The sequence below is a fragment of the Oncorhynchus gorbuscha genome, linkage group LG23, assembly GCF_021184085.1.
Source record: "Oncorhynchus gorbuscha isolate QuinsamMale2020 ecotype Even-year linkage group LG23, OgorEven_v1.0, whole genome shotgun sequence".
NCBI classification, from domain to species: Eukaryota; Metazoa; Chordata; class Actinopteri; order Salmoniformes; family Salmonidae; genus Oncorhynchus; species Oncorhynchus gorbuscha.
The window spans coordinates 68,223,785-68,240,496 of record NC_060195.1 but is presented as its reverse complement, the minus strand read 5'-3'; the positions used below and the strand labels follow the sequence as shown (position 1 = coordinate 68,240,496).

At 41.8% G+C, this 16,712-nt stretch overlaps 1 protein-coding gene across 13 annotated transcripts in view; it reads left to right on the top strand.

Moving 5' to 3' along the window:
- LOC124010899 (target of Nesh-SH3-like) overlaps positions 1-12,987 on the top strand; it is a 30,443-nt gene extending 17,456 nt beyond the window's left edge. For 5 of the 13 annotated variants that reach the window (XM_046323683.1, XM_046323676.1, XM_046323682.1 and 2 more), the window contains 14 exons: positions 335-550; positions 2,298-2,489; positions 3,167-3,232; positions 4,028-4,114; positions 5,971-6,033; positions 6,329-6,451; positions 6,588-6,677; positions 6,800-7,009; positions 8,292-8,397; positions 9,186-9,265; positions 10,165-10,194; positions 10,623-10,781; positions 10,887-11,009; positions 11,168-12,987. In XM_046323683.1, coding sequence (XP_046179639.1) covers positions 335-550; positions 2,298-2,489; positions 3,167-3,232; positions 4,028-4,114; positions 5,971-6,033; positions 6,329-6,451; positions 6,588-6,677; positions 6,800-7,009; positions 8,292-8,397; positions 9,186-9,265; positions 10,165-10,194; positions 10,623-10,781; positions 10,887-11,009; positions 11,168-11,283 — 1,661 coding nt within the window. In that variant the 3' untranslated portion in view covers positions 11,284-12,987. The remainder of the gene's footprint in view (positions 1-334; positions 551-2,297; positions 2,490-3,166; positions 3,233-4,027; positions 4,115-5,970; positions 6,034-6,328; positions 6,452-6,587; positions 6,678-6,799; positions 7,010-8,291; positions 8,398-9,185; positions 9,266-10,164; positions 10,195-10,622; positions 10,782-10,886; positions 11,010-11,167) is intronic. The other 8 variants (XM_046323686.1, XM_046323684.1, XM_046323680.1 and 5 more) reach the window with 7 other exon arrangements.
- The last annotated feature ends 3,725 nt before the right edge of the window (positions 12,988-16,712 follow it).

Here is a 16,712-nt window from a genome sequence, read left to right as displayed (position 1 = left end):
TGAAAAATGCTTGAAAAATCTATCGTAAATATTGTTTAAGTCACAAAATTAATTAAAAGTACACAAAAAAAAACATGCAACACTTATAACAACAAGGCTAACATGAGTTAAGAGCTCATGTTAGGAAACTACAGTAGATGCCTTCAATCAAACTACACTATTGAATGCTGCAGATTTATTTGAGAGATCACTGATTGAATCATCCTCACTAACCCCACAATTCCACTCCTAAGGGCTGTGGCTCCCAGCACACCTGAATGGCACAACAGCATTGTCTTTAACATTGAAACTACACATTGTAACAGGTTCTACAATTGTTTTTGTGGTTTTCTAGGTCAAGGCAACCAGAGAAATTTGAAACCCCATGGCCCGGCCATCACACTGATAGGCAGGACCATGAAGTCTCCTGCTGCCACAAACCCTCTCTTTCCCTTCACTGATGGCTCAAGACAAGATACCCCATCCTCCTCCTCCTCTTCTTCCTCATCCTCCTCCTCATCCCTTCTTCACAGGTCTAATAACTCATCAAAGACCTCCGGAACACCAAGGGGTAATGGAATCTCTCTCCCTCCCCTTTTCCTTCCTTCCTCTCCTCATCCTCTTATTCTTCCTGCTCATGTTCTTCCTGCTCCTCTCTTCTTGCTCCTACTATGTAATCTCCTTTTGGTTTTCTTGAAATCTCCCCTACCCCCACAAACCCTGTGTAACCAGTGTGCGTGCAGTACTTCCTCCAAACCAACCACACATGTTGTCATATCATATCTGAGATTGAGGTCAGGCAAAGATTGCAGAGTTGGTTTGGCATCAAGTGCCTAATTTCACCTTGCACAACATGTGGAGAGCGTGATCGGTCATGTTTTCGACATAGCTTTTCATCTCCGTGGGCAAGATCTGTCATGGCTGTCCAATCTACCCATCTCTCGACTCTCGCACGATCTGAAGAAGTCACTGCTACTTTTAGAAAGATCTGTCAGATACGGTCAGCATGTCGTAGATTCTGGTTGCAGCACGGGTCAGCCATGTTAAGACAGAGCTTTCCACTGTCTTTGGGGAAACACGTTGTTCACTTGAGGCTGAAGCTCTGACAGGTCTCTCCGCTGGTCCATCACCTACTGTATAACACGCTACCTTTCCACACAAAATCACATCTGTTTTTGTCCTGTCTTTTTTTCTTCTATTTATTTTCCTCCTCACAAGGCCAGTTGGGAGATTCATCTCAAATCTGTTTCTTTCCTGAAGAATTAAGTCTCAGCTAACAATACTAGCCGATTCAGTGTTGTTGTGCAGCTTTAATGCAGACTCATTGGTCCACTGCTTCAGTGTTGTTGTCCAGCTTTAACGCACACTCATTGGTCCACAGCTTCAGTGTTGTTGTCCAGCTTTAATGCACACTCATTGGTACAAAGCTTCAGTGTTTTTGTCCAGTTTTAATGCACACTCATTGGTCCACAGCTTCAGTGTTGTTGTCCAGCTTTAATGCACACTCATTGGTACAAAGCTTCAGTGTTTTTGTCCAGTTTTAATGCACACTCATTGGTCCACAGCTTCAGTGTTGTTGTCCAGCTTTAATGTACACTCATTGGTCCACAGCTTCAGTGTTGTTGTCCAGCTTTAATGCACACTCATTGGTCCACAGCTTCAGTGTTGTTGTCCAGCTTTAATGTACACTCATTGGTCCACAGCTTCAGTGTTGTTATCCAGCTTTAATGCACACTCATTGGTCCACAGCTTCAGTGTTGTTGTCCAGCTTTAATGCACACTCATTGGTCCACAGGTCATGATCAGGAGTTGGACTGAATGCCCGTTATTGCACCATCCACCACATTATCAACCACATTACTGCATTATCCATATCTGCATGGCATACACAATCTGACAGTCATGGTTACGCTGCACTGCTTAGCCCCAGCAGCATCTATGACTCTATTCCTCAAGATTGTGGAAGCTTTAGGATGAAAAATGCTTGAAAAATCTATCGTAAATATTGTTTAAGTCACAAAATTAATTAAAAGTACACAAAAAAAACATGCAACACTTATAACAACAAGGCTAACATGAGTTAAGAGCTCATGTTAGGGAACTACAGTAGATGCCTTCAATCAAACTACACTATTGAATGCTGCAGATTTATTTGAGAGATCACTGATTGAATCATCCTCACGAACCCCACTATTCCACTCCTAAGGGCCGTGGCTCTGTAGTTCCCTAACACCTGAATGTCACAAATAATGTGTCTTTAACAGACATTGAAACTACACATTGTAACAGGTTCTACAATTGTTTTTGTGGTTTTCTAGGTCAAGGCAACCAGAGAAATTTGAAACCCCATGGCCCGGCCATCACACTGATAGGCAGGACCATGAAGTCTCCTGCTGCCACAAACCCTCTCTTTCCCTTCACTGATGGCTCAAGACAAGATTCCCCTTCCTCTTCCTCATCCCTTCTTCGTAGGGCTAATAACTCATCACAGACCTCCAGGACACCAGGGGGTAATGGAATCTCTCTGTCCCCTTTTCTTCTCCTCCACTTCCTCCTCTTCTTCCTCATCTCCTCCTCCTCCTCCTCTTCCTCCTACTATGTCATATCTGTGTGGTCTTCTTGAAATCCTCTCTAGCCCCACAAACCCTGTGTAAAAAGTGTGCAGGACTTCCTCCAAACCAACCAGAAATGTTGTCATATCTGGGCAGAGATTGAGGTCAGGCAAAGATTGCAGAGTTGGTTTGGCATCAAGTGCCTAATTTCACCTTGCACAACATGTGGAGAGCGTGATCAGTCACGCATCGACGTAGCTTGTCATCTTTGCGGTCAAGATTTGTCCTGGCTGTCCAATATATCCATCTCTCGACTCTCGCACCATCTGAAGAAGTCACTGCTACTTTTAGAAAGATCTGTCAGATACGGTCAGCATGTCGTAGATTCTGGTCGCAGCACGGGTCAGCCATGTTAAGACAGAGCTTTCCACTGTCTTTGGGGAAACACGTTGTTCACTTGAGGCTGAAGCTCTGACAGGACTCTCCGCTGGTCCATCTCCTCCTTTTCCTATTTATTTTCCTCCTCACAAGGCCTGTTGGGAGATTCATCTTTAATCTCTTTTTTCCTGAAGAATTAAGTCTGAGCTAACAATACTAGCTGCTTTTTCCATAACAGTCACTCTTCTTCTCCACAGCCAATGGTAAGCATCACAAAGGAACCGGCCTCCCCAAACCAGTCGTTTGGAACAGACTGAGAATGGGTAAAAAGAGCTGATATTTCTCCTCCGTGTCTCTCATCCATTAACCCATACAGTTTGTTGGCGTTGTGGCGCCATCATCAAACAATATCGGTGTCCTTCACCCATTCATTTTGTTTGTCAATAATGTGTCTGTCTAACCATCCATCCATTCATCAGCCCATCAGTCTGTCTATCCATACGTTGTCCAAGGGTCTTGGTGTTAATGGAAGCTTCTGCAGATTCAATGCTGTTGCTTGCTTCAAAGCTTATGACAGCGAGTAATCAAAGGGGTATTAAGTAATCACTGCTCTTTTTAGGGAGGTACGCCTGTGTTAGTACCCATTTGTGGTGGTGGGGAAAGTCAGTTCATGTTTTCCAGGCAGAAACTGAAGCAGTTTCAGAGGTCTTCAAAGATCAGGCTCTTTGTATGCCGTGCTACATAACCAATGCTGTTTCTCTGTCACAAACTGGCAAACTGGAAGTCAAATCAATGTTGAGCTGCTTATGGTTGGGTTTCACCCTGTGCATGATTGTATGCATGTCAGTCCTGTACTGTCCTCATTGAGCATGAGATGTGGTTGGGTTGTCTATCATCATCATTCACTGTATGTTTGTGCTCTGTTTTATGTTATGGTCAATTGGTTGTGTCTTTACTGATAATGCAAGACAGTGGAATACTCAAGGATGATTCTTTGAAAGATATTAATTGATATGTTCAGATACCATCGATGTCTTCAAGTGTCTGGACATGCCACATTTCCCTCAAAGACACAATAGGTTTGGGAATAGGTTTTAATCTTAGTACTTTTCCTGCAGCAAACACAAACAACTCGCTGTTGGAGGACATAAACCCTGATGTTTTGGGCCGTTCAGGCTTCTCTTCCATTGAGGACCAGTTCTATGGTAAAATGGCATGAATCCAGTCTTATCTGCACCCTGCGCAAAGCTAGCCCTGCCCACACTGACACACGCTAGCTTCCATCGCCATCATTTCGGCCCAGACTGCATGAGTCGGCCATGTTGGATGTAAAATACGTCTTGTTTTGATCAAAACACTGGACGACCATCACTAAGAATTCGACCAAAGGCTTCAGTTCAACCGGGCCTTTGGAAAATACTTTCCTTTTTTGGAAAGTATGACGTCTGAGTGTCATTAGCTTATTTTTAAGAACCTTATTTTGGCGTGTTTCTCACCAAGCTTTGCACTTTCTCTTACCACATGTTAAGAAATAAAGTGTTCTATAATAGCCCTGCCGCCGTGTAATGAACTTGACGTTTTGTTTGGAGGGCGGCTCAAATGTTATTTTCATCTATTTTCCTGGGTAGGTTCCACATGCTTCTTGCCTGATTGCAAGTATTGACTTAAGAAGAACAATAATCTTCACAGGCTAGTGCATCACTGTGGAGGTGCCAGTTTTTGGAGTACCCATCATGCAATCAGGAGAGCATGGCATCAGCTTTTCATCAGCTACAGGAATTCAATGTTTGCATTTGGTTACAGATTTGTGTTTGTATGAACTAGACTTAGTGGACTAATATTTTTGCATGAGTAGACTGGTCACAGTGCAAAGGCAGAAAAAGTCAGCAGTCAATAATGATTGTGTTTGGTGGCTTGTCACTTGATCATGCAGTCCCCTATGATCAAGGTTCACTGCATGTTCTGTACCCTGTGAAACATTTGTAATCTTGATCTATGCTGGTTCCATGTGGCTAGAAAAATGCTATGTTTTAAGATTACATAGAACACTGTCATTGCAGAGAAATATCTATTCTTACTCCGATTTTTTCAGTAGAGTCACAGTTTTATAAATGTATAACATATGCTGTCCTGAATGACAGCATGAAAACATTTCGGGAAAGCTTTTCTTTTTAAGCATGTTTTCTAGAAACTGTAGAGTTGGATAAAGCAGTGCTAACTGCAAACTGGCAGTATTTCAAACATGGATATTTTACATGTAATTGATGGAAAGTAATGGACCCATATTGTTTTATATTACCAGCTAAAATGTTTCAGAGCTACACCAGCTTTTATGTACTGGGGCTTTGCATTTAGCATATTTTCTTATGGATTAGGAACAATTCCTTGATTGTGAAGAATTTGGCCTCAGTGCAACAGAGCGCTAATTGGCAACAGGTTAAGCATTTCGTTCTGGGTAACTTTCAGAACATGTGTAAAACCTCAAGGAATTACAAAGGATTGTTCATGTTTTAAGGTTCATTGGGCGTAGGGTATGGGGTTTTACCATCCGTTTATTTATACAGTCCATATAGAGTTCCTTCCAATAATTTGCCACAGCTCATGGTCATCAGTATGATGTGCTATCTAGAACCTAAAAGGGTTCTTCTGCTGTCCTCCATAGGAGAACCCTTTTGGTTCCAGGTGTAACCCTATTAGGTTCCATGTAGAAGCCTTTACACAAAGAGTTCTACCTGGAAGCAAAAAGGGTTCTCCTATGGGGACAGCAGAAGAACCCTTTTTGGAAAGCTTTTCTCTAACAGTGTATGACCGATGGTGCATGTCAGATGCGTGATGAAATCCTGATGTTTTCTCTAGATATTGCCGATTGTGTCAACAATGGTCAAGTTATTTGGGTTATTCTACAAGTGGCGGTGAAAGAGTGTTCCACTGTTTTTCATTTAAGATGATCTCTTCAAGGCAAATAATGCCATCAGAGAGACAAAGGAATGGTTCTCGCAGAAATTGTAATGTTTAGTGATTATGTGATTGACTGTTCTTTCCTTTGATTTCTATTTTTCAGGATCTCGTCCGTCCATTCCTGTCAACAAAAAGACCAACCTGGTTGGCAAACCTGGTGATATGAGTAAGGTTTAGTTGGTTGTAATAATAACACATCATTTAACATTGAGCAGTTTTCTATACATCATCCACTGCCTGAAATGGGGGTATACACACCAGTTCCCAAACTCCATTATAAACCAGCTGTTAGTGAAAGAGTATTTTGTCATCATGAAATTTGTCATTTGGCTGAGCTTATGTTTACAACCTCGAAAAGCACCTTTCTTCTAAACAAATATAGAAATATTGAGAAAGCCAAGAAAAACAACAAACCTTATTTTTTGTAAACTCTGTTATTTGCCAAACTCGGTTCTCTACAGACAAGCTGAATGTCTTGAAGCAAACAGACAAGGCCTCCATTTTGAAGAAGTTTCCATCAGTGACGACTAAACCTGCCAAGCAAGACCGCAGACACACAACAACGACTGCACCATCAGCCAATGGTATAACCGATCACAATTCAGAGCTAAATTATGTCCTAAGAAAACCTACATTATTGGTGCCCCGTATGAGGACAGTCCTTAAATGTGTTTTGTGGAGCTCTAAAGCATATCCTTGTCCTTTCTCATCCTCTCACAGACATCTGGTTTGAAACCTGGGAGAACTCCTCATTATTCAGCTCCCTACCAGCCTCTGACGTGGACGCATTGGGAAAGAAACGTTTCGTTGGTACGTAAAAAACCCTTCTTGTAACTATCATGTACTTCTATTGTCCCGGACAGAAAATGACTAAATGGTTGTTTTGAACCAGCAGTGCAGGGATCCTTTAAATGTGATCTCTCTTCCCTAAGCACCCCATGTAGTCTACAAGACGGACAAGAAACCAGACGAGCCTTGTTCCATCACCACCTCTCTCAGCTACTTCCCAGAGGAGGAGGGCGGGGAGACAAACGTGACAGCCCCGCCCAAGTCTCCGCCCTACAACCTCACCGTGGTAACGGTGGAGGGATGCCCCTCCTTCATCATTCTAGACTGGGAAAAGACAGACAACGACACCACAGGTGGGGAGAGTGGGACACTGTACCTGTCTATGTACTCCAACTACAATGCAAATGCATAGTAACAAACACCACCGTTCAAAAGTTTGGGGAAATGTAGAAATGGAATTGTTTTTCAAAGAAAAGCACCCCCCAAAAGTCCATTAATAAAATAACATCAAATTGATCCGAAATACAGAGTACAATAGATATTGTTAATGTTATAAATGACTATTGTAGCTGGAAATGGCAGATGTTTTTTGGGAATATCTACATAGGCGTACAGAGGCCCATTATCAGCAACCATCACTCCTGTGTTCCAATGGCATGTTGTGTTATCTAATCCAAGTTTATCATTTTAAAAGGCTAATTGATCATTAGAAAACCCTTTTGCAATTATGTTAGCACAGCTGAAAACTGTTGTCCTGATAAATAAAGCAAGAGCAAGAGGACAAGTACATTAGCGTGTCTAGTTTGAGAAGGCCAGCATCCTGGAGTCGCCTCTTCACTGTTGACGTTGAGACTGGTGTTTTGCAGGCACTATTTAATGAAGCTGCCAGTTGAGGACTTCATTTCGTCTGTTTCTCAAACTAGACACTCTAATGTACTTGTCCTCTTGCTCAGTTGTGCACCGGGGCCTCCCACTCTCGTTCTATTCTGGTTAGCTCCAGTTTGCTCTGTTCCGTGAAGGGAGTAGTACACAGCATTGTACGGGATCTTCCATTTCTTGGCCATTTCTCGCATGGAATAGCCTTAATTTCTCAGAACAAGAATAGACTGACGAGTTTCAGAAGAAAGTTCTTTGTTTCTGGCCATTTTGAGCCTGTAAGCGAATCCAGAAATGCTGATGCACCAGATACTCAACTAGTCTAAAGAAGGCCCGTATTATTGCTTCTTTAAGCAGTACAACAGTTTTCAGCTGTGCTAACATAATTGCAAAAGGGTTTTCTTATGATCAATTAGTTAATCTAAGTTTATCATTTTACAAGGCTAACACAACGTGCCATTGGAACACAGGAGTGACGGTTGCTGATAATGGGCCTCTGTATGCTTATGTAGATATTCTATAAAAAAATCTGCCATTTCCAGCTACAATAGTCATTTACAACATTTAACAATGACTACACTGTATTTCTAATCAATTTGATGTTATTTTAATGGACAAAAAATTATCTTTGAAAAACATGGACATTTCTATGTGACCACAAACTTTTTAACGGTAGTGTACATTGGAAAGTGTAACTCTGAATATTGGGATACTTGGTAAATTCTTGAATTCAACAGTGATTTCCTGGTTGTTGTGTAGAATATGAGGTCATCTCCACAACAAAGGGACCAGATGGTACTCAGGTCTCCATCCTGACCACCAACCAGACTCACACTGCAGTGGAGAACCTCAACCCCGAGAGCAGGTATATAACATAACATCTTTGTGCCTGTGTTTCAGATTGATACAACACATTGTATTCTCTCGGTATGCTCTCAGTCCTCAGAAGTATGAAAATGCATGCACTCTCTACTGTAAGTCTGCTAAATAACTCAAATGTAAATGTTTGTGAAACTTATACTATCTGAAAGGCTTTCATTCATGGAAATAATACAACATTTTAATTATTCATTGTATTATTACTACTTTTGTCAGAAGGATTAGCTAGCTAGCTATGTCTGGTTAAGATCAGGACCTGCACTTCTCTCTGGTGTAGTTGGAGAAGAAAGGTTCTTCATGTGTGGAGAGCAGAGGAGGGCTGCCACGCTCCCTAGGTTTTTAATGAAGCCTGAATATGGGACTATTTGACATTAAAGAAGTGATAGAATATAAACCAGGGCTTCCTGTGAGCTGAGCCTGCTGAGGCTACTGGCACGTGGTGGACCAATCGCTGTGTCTGAACATCTCATATGGAGGAGACATTAGCGGGAGGGACTCTGGCTCTCTGGACTGCACTGTCTGGAGAAGAGATAAATAGGGAGGCAATACTAGAGCCTTTCCTCGCTGTAACAACAAGGCCGAACAAGAATACACTACGTTTCCATCAAAATACTGTGTCCATTTTAAACGCTGTGAGGATTAGAGGAAAATCAGATTCTGTGGAAATGATTGCTTGCAATTGGAAATGGAGCGGAAATTGGAATCTGGAGCGAGTCGGTAGGATAATCGCTGTGAGACCTTCTGATAGTGACACTTCCTGCTCTTACCTCACAGCTACGAGTTCAAGGTGAAACCCAAGAACGAGCTTGGAGAGGGGCCACCCAGTGAGCCTGTGTCCTTCAACACTGAATCAGGTACAGTATGGGCCACGTTGTTTTCTAGGCCAGCACTAATACGCCTCATTAAACGACACTTGGTGATTGGTGATTGGTTGTTTCGCTGAATCGCTGACTTACACCATTACCTAATCAGGAGCCAGTTAAAAGTTCAAGAGCCACATCTGGCCTTTTGCGTAGGCCATCTGTTGACAAGGTCAGGCATTTGGCGTTAAACAAACAAACAAGCATCCACTAAAATATGCACGTACAAACGTACTAACGCACAGCCTCATCAGCCAGCTCCAGTCATGTCTGGCGGTCCACCACTTACCGGTGTAGGGGTCTGTAATCAACTAGCTGTTGTTAACCTAATGATTTCAGCATGGCCCCTCCATTTCCATAACATTGGCTGCTGCCTCTCCATGTAAACTGCCTCCAACCCCAGGAGTGCTGTCGGCTGCCAGCTCTCCCTCATCCTGCGTTGCAGCTCACAACACACTCAATCAAACTCACAAATACAACAGCGTATCATAAATGAATGGCAAGTAGGGAATCAGGTCATTTTTATGTTTCTGGGAGGACCTCACCACTGGGCCTCATTGGCTCATAGAGGCTTACCCTCTATGTGAGAGATGATGAGGAGTTTGAAGGCAAATGATTTGTCCTGGAGTCTCCTGGAGTCCCACACTACCATATCAGACTGGCTCTTCAGTGCCAGAGTGGACTAAATTACTTTCCGTAGATTTTGTATGGCTTTGCTACAAGACGTGTGGTTTTGTGGTCTTTTATTTAGGAGAATTACCAACTTATTTCAAAATCGTTTTGGGAACCATTTCTACAGTCTATTCTGAGAAGAAGACATTTGAAAGCACCTACTAACTCACATTTCTCTCTCTGCCTCGTCTTCTTCATCTCTCCATCCCTCCGTCCTGCAGCGGACCCACGTGTGAGTGAGAATGTCTCAGGTAAGCCCCTCAGTCTGTGGTCTGTCCTGAGCACCGGTCCCAGGTGACACATTCCACCAGGCTGAATGAATGGATGATCTAAGGAAGGTCTGGCCTGGCACAGTGAGAGTCTGTGGAGACTCAGGCCACCGTGCCCCAGTGCAGCAGTACACTGCTCTCCATCCAATATCTATGAGCTCACTTCTTCCACGCCCAACTCACAGCCAGACCAAACATTTACACAGCTAAATGAATGGAGACATTTTTATTTTCTATTTCATTTCATCAGTAGTAAAAGACTGTGATACACTAAAAAGACAACTCTGATTGGGAATGCAAATATACATTTGGGCTTCTACTCATCTCTATTTTCTTAATTATTATCTTTGTTTCATGCTTCATGCCTTTGATATTCCACGTTCTAATATTTTGTTAACTATTTCCTGTAGGAAAAGATGCCATCTGGACCCAGTTCCCCTTCAAGACAGACTCATACTCAGAGTGCAATGGCAAGCAGTACGTAAAAAGGACCTGGTACCGCAAGTTTGTGGGCATCCAGCTCTGCAACTCCCTCCGATACAAGATATATCTGAGTGATTCTCTCAACGGTCAGTTCTGCTTCCGGCACTCAGTGTCTATAGTAGAGAACAGTACTGTAGCTCAGTTTAAATTGCCATCCCATTCGACAACTTTTTCCCCTAATAACTTTACAGGTAAATTTTACAACATTGGGGACCAGACTGGCCATGGTGAGGACCACTGTCAGTTTGTAGACTCGTTCCTGGATGGAAGGACAGGAAACCAAGTCAGGGCTGACCAGCTGCCAGCAAGAGAAGGTAAAAGCTACAGCACGGACACATCTATCTTTCAATTGTTGAAATGAGAACCTGTTGAGAATATGCTTAATATCCATGCCTGAAAACAACTACATTTTCACAATGTCTAAAACGACTCAAAGTTCAGCCCCTCACTTCATTTTGTCTGTTACATACAGGGTATTACAGGGCTATGAGACAAGAGCCGGTCAACTTTGGTCAGATAGGAGGGAACTCTCACGTCACCTACGTGTCATGGTATGAGTGTGGAACGGCCATTCCTGGCAAATGGTAGGACCCCCCCAAAGCTGTCTGTGGAGAAGCCCGAAGGATATACAGTACATATCAAACCGTCTGGGAAGGTGGCAGGGGGGGTCCTTCTACACATCCAATCAGTCTCTGGATGCTACATATCCCCATCCAGCCGCCTCCGAACCCCGGCCATGTAAAAACGTGTACAGGATCTCCATGTCAGGTTAATATAATGTCCATATGTAATAGCCTTATCTTATTTATCAAACATGACAAAAAGGCAAAGGGATAAAAAGAACATAGTATGAGATAGATGGAGAAACTTCTAACTAACAGTGTGAGGTAACAAACAGACAGTAGGTATCTTTTTTTGTTTTAATAATGGGAAGCTGGCTCCCTGAAACTTATTTTGATAACGTGTATAATATTATTTATCAAAGTGTTTGATGCCATGTTCCGAGTTCTAGGAAATGGGTTATAATGCAACGCTTTTGCTGTACAGTACGAGTTGTAGAGTTTCAGACAACCTGCCGGAATTTCATGGTTTCATTCAGTGACCGATTCATGGTGCAAGAATTGTCCCATAATTTGGTCAGTCTTAGGGGCTCTATTCAATCCGTATCGCTGAAGCTCAGCATTGCGGCACGATTGAAATTTAAAGGCAATATTCCCGAGTTAGCGGAGACTGCATTCATGGTAAACGGCTCAATGGGAAATGACCTCTACATGTCCATCACGCAATCTGTAACGCTTCAGCGAAACAAATTGAATCCAGCCCTACTTCAATATACACCTTCAGAGAAGATAATGCTGTAAATATTAACATGATGTCCACTCTCACACATATCCACTAACCAGTGGAGGCTGCTGAGGGGAGGACGGCTCATAATAATGGCTGGAACGGAGTGAATGGAATGGCATTAAACATATGGAAACCATGTATTTGCTGTATTTGAAAACATTCCACTAATTCCCCTCCAGTCATTGCCACGAGCCCGTCCTCCCCAATTAAAGTGCCACCAACCTCCTGTGCCAGTAGTTCATTGTATGAATGTTGACCGAGCAATGGCACATGGCGAACCTGCATCTTCCCCTCGCAGTCACCTAAAACCAAAAAGGAAAATAAGCACACACGCAGAGGACGTCTCGCACCAAACCAATATTTCTCCTTCATTAGCCCTGATATATGGGGTGGCTGTGCATGGGAGCTCTTTACACTTGCATTTTGCACAGCATAAATGTATTTATATGTATATGGAGAGAAAGTATTTTTTTCAACTAACTTTTTCAAAAGACACGTCCCTTAAAGCGAACGCTCATACTTCACAGTGTTCCACTGGCAACATTTTACATCCTCTGATACAACACGTTGTATATATATCATGTTGGAAAATAAGAGGGATATCTTATCTTCTTAGTAGCCTTGATAAATGGTACAGAGAGGAGTCCTGTTGAATGATTTCTTAGTTTTGTACAAAAATACACTTTTGGCTCAATGCGCTTGCAGATCAGTGTTTTCATACTTATTTTTTATGGAAAATGTTTGTCATATGGAACTGTACTCTTGTTTTTTTAAACATACTTTCATTTCTGTATCTATTTTCAATAATAAAAACAGAAGTTCTGTTACTTTTTTATTTAAAAAAATATGTCCTTGCCATTTTTCACTTTGGGTAACTAGAGTGATAGTGTTTTCCAGTTGAAGGAGCGTACAGGTGGAACTTGAAAAATAAACTACCTTCCTTAACTGGGCTGCTCTGTTTCATCCATAGAATTTCTATTAGCTCTAAAAGAAAATTTAGTGGTTTTTATGGTCTGTCTATGTTGACATGAGATGTTGACCACCACTGAGCCGATCCCCTTACAGCTCTTACATCCTGGTGTACTTTCCCCATGTCAGAGTAGAACCACATCGCCAATTAGAAAGATCAACAGACATCCATGGATTACCACGCTTTTCCAGAGAGAGCCCAACGAACGCCAAATTCAACACAGGGACATTCTTCCAAATCGCAGGGGCAAGGGGAAAAAAGGCTCTCATTGTCTGTATTAGCTTTCCAGGAGAAAGTTATAGTCTGGGCATAACAGCTCATGTCACATCAAGGTGGAGCGTTCCCTCAAATAGGACAGTAGTCTGATCCCAGGAACCTGACTGCATCTGCCACAGATGACCTACATACAGCAGTCTTTCAAAAGGAAGTTCAAGTTATGTCACTCTCATTCAAAACCAACAGGCTAAATACTGCTAAAATAAACACTATACAAAACCGACAGGTTAAATACTGCTAAAAGAACCACTTCATACAAAACCAACAGGCTAAATACTGCTAAACTAACCACTTCATACAAAACCAACAGACTAAATACTGCTAAACTACCCACTTCATACAAAACCAACAGGCTAAATACTGCTAAACTACCCACTTCATACAAAACCAACAGGCTAAATACTGCTAAACTACCCACTTCATACAAAACCAACAGGCTAAATACTGCTAAACTAACCACTTCACACAAAACCAACAGGCTAAATACTGCTAAACTACCCACTTCATACAAAACCAACAGGCTAAATACTGCTAAACTACCCACTTCATACAAAACCAACAGACTAAATACTGCTAAACTAACCACTTCATACAAAACCAACAGACTAAATACTGCTAAACTACCCACTTCATACAAAACCAACAGACTAAATACTGCTAAACTAACCACTTCATACAAAACCAACAGACTAAATACTGCTAAACTACCCACTTCATACAAAACCAACAGACTAAATACTGCTAAACTAACCACTTCATACAAAACCAACAGGCTAAATACTGCTAAACTAACCACTTCACACAAAACCAACAGGCTAAATACTGCTAAACTACCCACTTCATACAAAACCAACAGACTAAATACTGCTAAACTAACCACTTCACACAAAACCAACAGGCTAAATACTGCTAAACTACCCACTTCATACAAAACCAACAGGCTAAATACTGCTAAACTACCCACTTCATACAAAACCAACAGGCTAAATACTGCTAAACTACCCACTTCACCACAAAACCAACAGGCTAAATACTGCTAAACTAAACACACAAAACCAACAGGCTTCTAAACTACCCACAAAACCAACAGGCTAAATACTGCTAAACTAACCACTTCACACAAAACCAACAGGCTAAATACTGCTAAACTACCCACTTCATACAAAACCAACAGGCTAAATACTGCTAAACTAACCACTTCACACAAAACCAACAGGCTAAATACTGCTAAACTAACCACTTCATACAAAACCAACAGGCTAAATACTGCTAAACTACCCACTTCATACAAAACCAACAGGCTAAATACTGCTAAACTAACCACTACAAAACCACTAAATCAAAACACAAAACCAACAGGCTAAATACTGCTAAACTAACCACTTCACACAAAACCAACAGGCTAAATACTGCTAAACTACCCACTTCATACAAAACCAACAGGTTAAATACTGCTAAACTACCCACTTCATACAAAACCAACAGGCTAAATACTGCTAAACTACCCACTTCATACAAAACCAACAGGCTAAATACTGCTAAACTAACCACTTCACACAAAACCAACAGGCTAAATACTGCTAAACTACCCACTTCATACAAAACCAACAGGCTAAATACTGCTAAACTAACCACTTCATACAAAACCAACAGGCTAAATACTGCTAAACTAACCACTTCATACAAAACCAACAGACTAAATACTGCTAAACTACCCACTTCATACAAAACCAACAGGCTAAATACTGCTAAACTAACCACTTCACACAAAACCGACAGGCTAAATACTGCTAAACTACCCACTTCATACAAAACCAACTGGCTAAATACTACAAAACTAACCAATTTATACAAAACCAACAGGCTAAATACTGCTAAACTAACCACTACATACAAAACCAACAGGCTAAATACTGCTAAACTAACCACTACATACAAAACCAACAGACTAAATACTGCTAAAACTAACCAATTTATACAAAACCAACTGGCTAAATACTGCTAAACTAACCACTTCACCCTTGCTGCTTTAGTAATAATAACTCTGCTCTGTATTAAGAAGGATGGACCAGTCTGTGCAGGCAATGAGACATTACCAGCTGAACAATAAGATTTGCAGAATGATAAAGATAAGCTTCAGCTAACCAGTGCCATCAGGGACACTGCCAGGCTTGATGCCAAGCTGATCCATGGGGAACAACTCAGCGGTATGAGTTACAGAATGGGAATGTTATACAGATCTAGGATCTTCATTTGAGACAGTTTGCTACAGCAGGAAAATAATCCTGCAGCAACAGGACATGTGATTTGTTATGTGGATTATAATTCATGGGTATTTTTGTAGTTGTTAATCATTTTTTTTGTAAGTGAAAATCAAATCTGAAGTTTCAAAGTGGATATTGCAAACTTCAAAAGCCTTTTTAAACCACAAATACACTACAAATAGCTCACAGTACATTTGAAAAGTATTCAGACCCCTTGACTTGATCCACATTTTGTTATGTTACAGCCTTATTCTAAAATGTATTAAATTGTGTTTTTTCCTCATTAATCTACAGACACAATACCCCATAATGACAAAGCTTAAAACAGTGCAGACATTTTTGCTGAGAAAAAAATATTTAAAAAAATGAAATATCAGATTTACATAAGCATTCAGACCCTTTACTCCGTACTTTGTTGAAGCACCTTTGGCAGCAATTACAGCCTCAGTCTTCTTGGGTATGACGTTACAAGCTTGGCACACCTGTATTTGGGGAGTTTATCTGAATCTTCTCTGCATATCCTCTTATGCTCTGTCAGGTTGAATGGGGAGCATTGCTGCACATCTATTTTCAGGTTAGATCGGGTTCAAGTCTGAGCGCTGGCTTGGCCACTCAAGGACATTCAGAGACTTGCCCTGAAATCACTCCTGGGTTGTCTTGGCTGTGTGCTTAGTGTCATTGTCCTGTTGGAAGGTGAACAGTCTGAGGTCCTGAGCTCTCTGTAGCAGGTTTTCATCAATAATCTCTCTGTACTTTGCTCTGTTTATTTCCCCCTCAATTCTGACTAGTCTCCCAGTCCCTACCACTGAAAAACAACCCCACAGCGTGATGCTGCCACCACCATTCTTCACAGTGGTGCCAGGTTTCTGCCAGATGTGACGCTTGGCATTCAGGCCAAGGAATTCAATCTTGGTTCCATCAGACCAGATCATCTTGTTTCTCCTTTAGGTGCCCAAGCAGGCCGTCATGTGCCTTTTATTGAGGTGTGGCTTCCATCTGGCCACTCTACCATAAAGGCCTGATTGGTGGAGTGTTGCAGAGATGGTTGTCCTTCTGGAAGGTTCTCTCATCTTCACAGAGGAACTCTGGAGCTCTAACAGAGTGACCATCGGGTTCTTGGTCACCTCCCTGACTAAGGCCCTTCTCCCCCGATTGCTCAG